The 10130-nt window shown below is 40.7% G+C and overlaps 1 protein-coding gene across 1 annotated transcript in view; it reads left to right on the forward strand.

Annotated features, from left to right (window-relative positions):
• Positions 1–508: 508 nt before the first annotated feature.
• Positions 509–10130, forward strand: part of PTCHD4 (patched domain containing 4) — a 174831-nt gene continuing 165209 nt past the window's right edge. Inside the window, 1 exon segment of the mRNA XM_006926468.2 lies at positions 509–934. Within this exon segment, the coding sequence (XP_006926530.1) occupies positions 509–934 (426 nt within the window).

The following is a 10130-nucleotide window of genomic DNA, read 5'->3' on the forward strand; positions in this document are numbered from 1 at the left end:
CCACCCCCCCGCTCCTTATGGGGCACATGTCTGCTTCTTACAACACCAAGGCACATGGTTCCACTTCGGCACCGAACCCCACCAGGACGGAGAGGAAATCCACATCCGTGGGACACTCCGCACGGAGCCACCTCCAGCGAGGGAGGCCGGGGGACTGCAGCAGCGAGATGAAGGGCTAGACCGAGGGATCGCTGCTCATGCGGTGAGAGGGGGCGCGGGAGGCGGCGAGGGCGTGGGGAGGCTGGGGAGGGGGTGGGCCCCACCGTGCCCCCGCAGCGCCCGCCGCCCGCCCCCACGCGCGCTGTCGATATTTGCCCGCCTTACTGCAACTTGCTGCAGTGTTTGAAAGAGTAGTAGGAGCGCATGGAGGTGGGGCCGGGGAAAGACCAGGAGGAGTGGTCGGGGGTGAGCGCGGAGGGGGTGGGGATGCGGCGGCCGTGGGGAGGAAGGCTGGCCCCGAGGCGGTGGGATGGGGAAGAGGGGGTGGCCCGGCGCTTACACATGTCACATGTGCTTTTTAAGACGGCCGGGAGCGCCTGCAAGCTGGATCTGGTGGAGGATGCTGCGGCAGGTGCTTCGCAGAGGGCTCCAGTCGTTCTGCCACAGGCTGGGCTTGTGCGTGAGCCGGCACCCGGTCTTTTTCCTCACCGTGCCCGCAGTCCTGACCATCACCTTCGGCCTCAGCGCGCTCAAACGCTTCCAGCCCGAGGGCGACCTGGAGCGCCTGGTCGCTCCCAGCCACAGCCTGGCCAAGATCGAGCGCAGCCTGGCCAGCAGCCTTTTCCCGCTGGACCAGTCCAAAAGCCAGCTTTATTCGGACTTACACACCCCTGGGAGGTATGGCAGGGTGATCCTCCTCTCCCCACCCGGGGACAATATTTTGCTCCAGGCTGAGGGGATCCTGCAGACCCACCGAGCCGTGCTGGAAATGAAGGTGAACCACAAGGGCTATAATTATACTTTTTCCCATCTGTGTGTGTTGAGAAATCAGGATAAGAAATGCGTGCTGGATGATATTATTTCAGTGCTAGAGGATCTCAGGCAGGCTGCCGTCTCCAATAAGACAACAGCCAGGGTGCAAGTGAGGTATCCCAACACTAAATTAAAGGTATGCTCCTCCTGCATGCTTCTGCCAATTAAAGAGGCAGCACTTCATTTCTTGCCCTAAACAAGCAAAGAAAATGCAGAGGTCTCATCCTTAAGACTCAGAAGCTGATGCTTCTTTCATTTTGGGGGGAAAAGATGGGCAACTGAGTGAAGAAAAGAGGCAATGAATGGTACGACTAGATACTAAGAAATTCAAAGCCAAAACAAATACCAAAAATGAAAAAAAAAAAAAAAGGAAAAAAAGTTGTTTCTGAGACCCTGCAATTACATCTTTGTTCAGGGTTAATAAATCAGTGAATGGAAGGGGGTGGGGGAATCCTGAACAATTTGGGGGATTTCTTTTCATTATGGGGCTCAATGTATTTCTTATTACTGATTACACATCCACTGATGCCATATCCACCTATTTACATCTTCAGCCTGACTTGATTTTGACATGTAGGGACTTTATGTCTGGGTGCCCTGTGAAAATGTGTCTGAAAGCAGTGGGTATGAATGTAGTTGGGATTCCAGGAATTACATGTACGTGTGTTTGCATAGCAAAAGAAGCAGAAAATTTTCATGTGTGAAAATGGGGATGTGCAATTAACTGATGTACTAGTTTACTGAGTTCTGTTACCTTCTTCTCAAAATAAATTCCAAACCAAAGTAAGATTATTATTATAGTCCAAGAGCAAAAGAAAAGAAAAAATTCCACAGTCAGCAAAAATTGCAAAGAGTAATTATTTCAGCATTAAATATACTGTGCTGTTTAAACGCTCAATTCAGATTTCGTTGCTCAAATGAGATTTCTAAACTCATCTTACACTGTCAGGATTGAGCTGCTGCAGGCAATGAGGCATGCAGTCTCCAGGTGACTGAAGTTTCAGGGACAAATGTGACTTCCAAAAGAGTCACTGCACCATTTGTGGGATCGACCCTGTGCAGGCTCAGAAATTGCACAACCAAGAATTCTCAAGACAGGTGTTTCCCCAGAAGAAGGAATTTTCTTTTTTCTAATGGGTATGAGGATGTGTGTGTGTGTGTGTGTGTGTGTGTGTGTGTGTGTGTGTGTGTGTGTTTATGGAGATAATGGAATAGGAGGAACCCCAGTTTCAGTAAATGGATGACCTAAATATAGGAAATCACTAATTTTTCTATTTATGTATCTGATATTGTCAACAGCTATACGCTATTAAAAAATAGTTTTCTCAGGATTTTTGAGATCAAAAGGCTTTTTTTTTAACTGAAGGAGGATTTAACGCACCAAGAAACTAGGGATTCCTCAGGAAACCTCATTATCTGCCTTCTTTTAACACATTGGTCTTGTTTAAATGCATCCAGAGGCTGACAGTGTTGCAGCCCCTTGTTTAGTTGAGCAGCCCCTTAAGGTTTAGTGAAACTAGACAGATGATTCATCAGCTTGAAATCTAGGTAAGGGCTTGTCTGCTTCACACTTATCGAAAGGAGCATGATGAATATATGTGGTTGGGCAGAATGCTTTTCATTTCTTGACTCCTTTGACATCAACATTAGTGATTGCTAAAGAAAAGGATTTGGTGGAGAGGGATGGTCCTAGCCTATAGGCTTTTAACTGAGTTCTTTCTTATGCCAAACACCTGGCATATAGAAAGGTCTGAAAATGTGTCACATTTAACTTCAGTTTGTTTTCCTTATTGAGGCTAGTCTGCAGTTTATTAATATGAATTATTAGTTGGGTCCCTTATTTCTTTATTCAGCAGTACTCTTCGGGTGTTAAGAGTTTTGTCCAGTCAGCCACTGTGTACATTTTGTTTTTCTGACAATATCATGACATTTACAGTACAAATCCCTGAGGTCTCTTATTCATTCATTTAGTAATCATTGGTTGTATTTCTATGATTTATGAGGTGCTCTTCTAAGCACATGAGACAGAATTTGAGGCAAGAAAATCAAGGTTCTTACTCTCATGGGGCTTAAAAGTAGCAGATGTCAGTGTCCTTACCCAGAGTTAACTGCAAGCAGGGACTCTGCAATCTCTGCATCCACCACTCAGCCAACAGTGTGCTAAGCTTGTAATAGGGGCTCCATCTAAACTTTTTGGCTGATTGGTTGATTAATCTACATCTTGATAGGAATCAGTGGATAATCATAAAAGAGTAAAATAATTGATTATGAAGGTCAATGTAATAATTGTAGACTTATTCCACTAACCCTAAAAAGAACAGGAGAATTATACATTGGTTCTATAAACTGTAAAGCCCTTATTCTGCTACATTCTAATATCAGTGTCTCCTCTAGTGTGTTGGCTTGACTCCCTCTGCATGACATCAGTGAGATGCTTAAGCTCTGTTTGGGCAAATGAATCCTTTAAGAATCCTTTGAGAACAATGGGCCCTCTCAGGCATCCAGATGTAATCTCACACATGGTAATGAAATGTAAAATATAATTTGTGCAATACCATGGATACTTAGAATCCTATCAAAAGGTCCCCAAGGACTTTCAGGGTAAGAACTCTCTTACACAGAGCAAAATGAGATATCCTTTTCTTTTGATTACATGTTATTTGGAAATGGTTTTAATTCACGTGTGGCAGTGATTTTCAAAGAGTGTCCCTATAATACTGATGCATGATAAAGTTTGAGAGCTACTGGTGTATGATATTTGAGGAAAATTTTTATACGTACCATTTTTTAGCCCTCTAATTTATTTTGCTTTCCTCTTTCATACTCGGGTCACCAATCTTTCCAACTTTGGACAATATGGAAAATTTCAGTGCTGAAAGATGCTGTTGGTAGGCAGGGAATCAGTAGTTGAAGAAAAATACAAAATAAATCCCAGTGGCTGGATAATGTGAGTAGGAATTGGCAATCTCATGACATGAAGGAAGCAAGTAGGTCAGTGCTTAGAGATAGTCTGAAGATGTATAAACACTGATTGACAGAAAAGAGTGGTCAAAAACCTTAGTTATGACAATCAGAAGGGCATCTCGCAAATATTATTAAGACATCCAAGTAGTCCTGACCACAGAAAGGTTTAGAACTTCTGATAAACATGATTATTTTGACAGGGTTATCCAGACAAGCAGGGACACAAAGTTACTGGTATGGAATTCCAAACAGAGGCTCAGATAAAGCTGGTAAGAAAAAAGCAGCAATCAGCTTAGAATACTACAGGAGAAATGAAATATATACACATTTTCAAGTGGTGTATAGAAAAGATGCCAAAATCTGAAATTCTTACACCTATATAAAATCTACGATTGTGCCTGTTGTTCTAATCTTTATATTATTATATCCCTGATTAGGCACAAAGGTCGTGTTTTATATTCCTTCTGTATTACTTACATTCTCTGACCCCAACCTTGTCCAATTCCATGTGGATAGTATTCATATCATTGATTAGTCTGTTGATTAATTGTATATTTATACTGTAATGTCGCAAAATTATCATCACATCAAACCTTTAGGGAATGCTCTTATTTTAAAGATATTCTCTACATTCTCTAGATTTCTGTAAAGTGTTTTTTGACCCCAGTAATTTGGGGGCCTTTTTTTACATATTAAAACATATATTGTATAAGTTAATGCAATGTGGCCAGACTGAATTTTCAAGTTAAATACATAACATATTGTTGAATCCAGTCTCTTGAATCCAGGCTCTCAAAATCCTTAAGCAAGGACTACTCTGCACTCCGAGAAATATTTTCATTATAATTTAAGTGACTGAGGTGGTAGCAGGCAATAATCCCCATGACCTCACTTTTCCATCTGGCTAGTTCCAAGAAAGTAACAAATCTCATATGTCCCTCTTTCTTTATTTTGGTCACAGTAAAAAAAAAGAAAAAGAAAGAAAGGAAAAAAAAGTGAAGAAGCCGGCAAATATGGTCCATGGCAAATGGTGAGAAAGCAATGACACAGATTTGATTCCCTTGCAGCCTGTCCTTCTCATTAAATTCCATTAATATCATACCTTTGGACAGATGTTTAAGTGAAGTGTATGTACTTCGATGTACTACGAATAAGAATAGGAGCAAAGAAACACTTCTTGCTTTTTAACAAAAGTTTCTGCGGGTACATTTCAAGTACATCTTTCCGGTTCAGAAGACGTTGCCATTAATATTTAGTTCAGATTTCAATAGACAGGCAACTTAAGCCAATGTGGAAAGTGAGGACCAACATTATTTTTCAAAAAATAGCTCCTTTCCCTAATTCATTCTAAAACCTCATAAGACATTCATATCAGGATCTTCTCTGATACTTAGACGTAAGCTTACATTCCTGGTTCTATTTCTTAATAGGTAAAAACGTGGCTACCTTACTGAATGTTCTGATTGTGTTCTAAGTGATGTTGCTGTTTTATACACAGCATGTCATGTTTACAAGTCGATAAGTTAGAAAGATTATTTATATTTCCATTTTGGAGGTAAGGAAACTGAAAACCTGGTGGTTAAGTGACATCTGTGAGGTTCCTAAGGTGGTACATTTTGAAACTGGGATTTAAATTCAGGTCTGTCTGGTACTGAACTTCATGTTCTTAACCAGCATATCATGTATCGTTCTCGGTAACAGCAGCCCTTTGTACCAAAAAAGAACTAGGGCTATAACTCCTGAGCCATCTCAAATCCCTGTGAAAAGACCCCTACTGCTCTTTCACACCAGTCCTCACCCTCAGTCAGAGAGACCAGCTCGGAAGATAAAGTGAAGCTTCACTTCCCTTACCTGACCATAAAGAAGTAAAGCTCGCAGTTTGGGAAAACTCCCACTCTCTGTCTACAGTGAAACTTGCCACAGAAGTTTAGCAAATTCCTCACTGGTACATGATTTTACCTCTAATATAATTTCATATCAGCTCAGAACAGGCTAAGGTGAGGCTCCAGGATCAACTGAAAGTGAGAATTATATAATGCGACCCAAAGATCTGAGCCAGGGGCTTATGTGCCAGACAAGCTGGCGTATTTTTATCTTAAACTGGCATCAGGGAAAAAGGATTGGTGAAATAACATGGCATAATGCAATATCATAAAAAGGAGCAAATTGGAAAATATTTAGGAAACCTAAGTTTTAATGCCTGTTCTTTAAAGGTGAGTTTCATGATTTTGAACAATTCCCATCACCAATCTGAGAGTCAAATTCTAGGACTCTTGTGTAACATTCTACCATGTAGTAGTTAAATATAATTACAATAGATTTGGGGACATGTTCTAAAATATTTTTCCTTCAGGGTAAAGTAGATGTGCTTGATTAGATTTGAACTATGCTGTTGAATGGTTCTAACTAAACTATTGCACATATATTTCGTAGCCACTATAACAAGATGTCTGTTTGTTAAATTTTTCCGAGCACCAAGTCGGCAAAAGACTTGCTTGGTATTGATTGGGTCCTAGATCCTGCTCCTTGGTTTCAACAAAGACCTACTTTTAAATTAAGTAATTTTCATAAGTACTTATTTATGTTTCTTTCCATTTTATAAATTCAAGAATTAACAGATGGATTAAAAAAAAGGAACAGAAATGGTTGTTTTATTATTTTTCTCATTTCCTTGCCATCAGCTCAGCTGATGGTAGTTTCCTAAGTGGTCCAGGGCCACCCAGGACTTGGGAGTGGAGTAGGGAGAAGGCAAAGAGACGCGGCAAGATGGAAATGTAGGAGAGACTAAGGCCACTCCCCGCAAACCCTCAAGCACAAAAAATATTCTTTTGCCTCTCCTGTCACTTTAAGCAATAATTAACTCTAATAGTTTTTTCTTAATCTTTTCTACTTTAAATGTTATTATAACCGAAACAAACTATGATAACTGTGCCTTTCCAAATATAATGTGTTTGGAGAATATTTTTCACTTTATCTCAATAGTTATACCATAATTAGACCACATTGCTTTTAATTTGGTTTTAGAGTTGAAGAGCCTATGTTCAAACCTATTCCAGATTTGAACATCCAGACATTTCTACGCATGCTCAATATAAACAATATTAAAGAGGATATCTTGAAATTTCAAGATTCTACATTTTCTTATGAGACAGCTCTAGACTGGAGGGCAGGTCTCTTTCTTCCCTAACTTAGTCAAACAAATTGCCCAGGGCAGGCCCCCCCCCCCCGACAGGGTGGAATCATGGGAGTGACTCATTTCTCTGATTATTTCTGCCAGTGAGAGGTGGACAGAATTATATGCATCCCTGGCCCAAAGAAACATTTAGGAAATGCTTCTGACTTAAAAGCATGCCAAGTCACATTGTAAGCCACAAAACCAATTACATTGTGTTTTCTAAGACCTTTCTTCTCAGAGTGTTGCGTATGGACCAGTAAGTAGTAGCAACAGCAGCTGGGAGCTTGTTAGAAATTAAAACGCCCATGTCTCAACACAGTTCTACTTACTGGAATCTGCATTTTAACAAACTCCTTAGGTATTCATGTGCACTTGAGAGTTTGAGAAGGTCAGGTCTATGATACAAGGTTGACCTTGGTATTCCTCATTCATGGCTCAAGTTTGGAGCAACTATGTCAATTCAGATCAAAACACCATAAGAAAATTGAGTAATTGAGCCCACAGCCATATCATTTAGTCATGTGATAGAGCCATTGAAGAAGTGCCTGAAGAATTATCAGCAGCTATCCCACATTGAGTAGTTGGGTCTGTCACTAAGTTAAACTTAAATCTGATTACTGTCATCCAAAATTTTCCAAAAATGTTAAAAATAAATCTAACCAACTCTTTAAGAAAAAAAAAGCAGCGTTTTTTTTTCAAGCTCCTTTGCAGTAATTTCACAATACTAGCAATATTAAAACCTAGTCAGACTAATTTTGTTAACTATCACATGAGAACATAAGTTATAGGAACTATACATAGGAGCAAGAGTATTTGGGGAGAAATGAAACACACAATTACAGAGGCGTGTATTTTAAAAGTAGCCTTGCAATCCTTGCTTTCCTCAGACAGGATTATTATGACAGTGCCATTCATTGAAATCAAGGCTCATTCTCTGTCATTCAAGGGAATTCAGGATCTCTGAAAGGTACCTGATGAGCAGCACTCAGAATGAATGGACTCTGTTTAGTTACAGGATTTGTGTTAGAACAGCCACTGTTTCCCCTCCAGAGCTACTCTCCCAACATGGGAAGACCTCACCTGGGCCACTCTAACTTTGCTGTTTCAAACACTGAAGGCACAATATAGGCTCAGGTTTTGGAAAGCAGAAACACATTTCAAGTGTTCCCGTAGCTTCAGAAGGTTCTGAATGCAGCTCCAGGTGTTCGTGGCAGATGGAGGCTTGACTGGCTATTTAGGGTTCAGCCTCAAAGGCTGCACTTCCCTTTTGAATGTTCAGTCTGTTCTCTCACCTCACTAGGTCTCTAAATTACATGGAGGGAGAGAATGTTCAGTTCTGATTGCCACGGCAGGTCATGCTAATGTGGGCAGGAGGCACAATAGATTCAAAAGCTATTCATGTACACATTAATTCGGGTAACTTTTGTATTTGCCATGTACCAGACACTGGAGATTCAGTGAGGAACAAAACAGATGCAGTGCTTGACCTCCAGGAGTTCGAGTCTAGTGAAAAAGACAAAAATCATATAAATAAATTCCTAATTACAGATTATTATGAAGGAAAAACACATGGTGCTGTAAAAGTAGCATACCATGTCTTGGGGCATGAGAAACGGCTTTCCTGAGGAAGTGACTGTGAGCTGAGAGCTGAAGAGCGACAGGGAGTTAACACTCAAGAGTGAGTTAGATGGTAAAACCAAGAGTATAACGCAGAAGACAAGATCCCTTAGATGCATTGAACAAAAGCTGCTGTGCATGGAAATTAAAAAATGACAATGGCGAGAGTGCCAAGGGCCATGGTAACAACTTCTTGAGAGTTGGTGTAAGATTAGATTAAAGACTGTGTATCTAGATTAGATTAAAGACTGTGGATCTAGATTTTCTGGGTTTATCTCTTTGTTCTGCCCCATTAGCGCTATGATTTTGTACAAATATTTTATTTTACCCTCTGTAATTCAGTTTCTTCATCATAACCCCTAACTCTTGGCATTGAGTAGATTAAATGAGTTCATGATACCTAAAGTGGTGCTTCTCAAACTCTAATTGTCACCTGGGGATCTTCTTAAAAATACAGATTCTGTGTTAGCAGGTCTGGGGTCAGGTGAAAGTCTGCATTTCTAGCAAGTGAAGCTGATGCCACTGGTCCATGAACCACCCGCTGAGTAGGAAGGCCATATAGTACTTAGAACAATACCTGGTTCGTTGCAAATTCTTAACAAATGCTAGTGGTTTAAATCCTTAAGCACTGATATTCTTCCCTTATCCAGAATTGTTAATTGACTTTCTTACAAACTCATGATTAGAAGAAAAACCTTTTTGGTTTTGCCCTCAAAGCTAAAGATCTATCACATGGTAGTTCTCACAATGTCCTTTGTAAGTACAATACGAGGGGCATAGATCCCTTTGCTTCTTGCACTAAAAAGCTTGAGCTGCCTCCAGAGCCGTCATTCTGAATTTGACCTCTCTTTGCTAAGGACATTAAAGAGCAGACAAGGAAAGCGTGGGACCTTGGTTTCAGTTTTCACTGAGTTTGGGAATAACTTGGTGGTTAATTTTGTGTGATATTCTCCATAGAGCTACTCTTGACCTCTTTCTTCCCTCTTCTGTGACATTGGGTATTCCTTCTACATCTCTGTTGATTCTCTACTTCTTACTGACTCATTCTCCTTTCCACTCCCATATTTATTGATGGTTTCCATGAAACAGTCTTTTTCATAGTTTGACCTCTCAGTATTCTCATTCGAGCCAAACATCCATTTTCTTCCATGCCTATAACTATTTTAATGGCATCTCTATTCTGCCATTGAATCAGGCTCAGAATCTCAGTCACCTATGATTAAGTCTTCTTCACCGACCCCCCAGCCAAGATACATACAAAGTAATATCTAATTAACTATTGACTACCAGGTCTTGATCATTCTATATTAGACATTCTCGAAGTGGGAACTTGTTAGAAATGGAAATTCTCAGGCTTCATTGCAGATCTACTGAAACTCGGCTTGGGGCCCAAGAAGCTGTC

This window comes from Pteropus alecto, unplaced genomic scaffold (genome assembly GCF_000325575.1).
Source record: "Pteropus alecto unplaced genomic scaffold, ASM32557v1 scaffold7, whole genome shotgun sequence".
Lineage (NCBI taxonomy): Eukaryota > Metazoa > Chordata > Mammalia > Chiroptera > Pteropodidae > Pteropus > Pteropus alecto.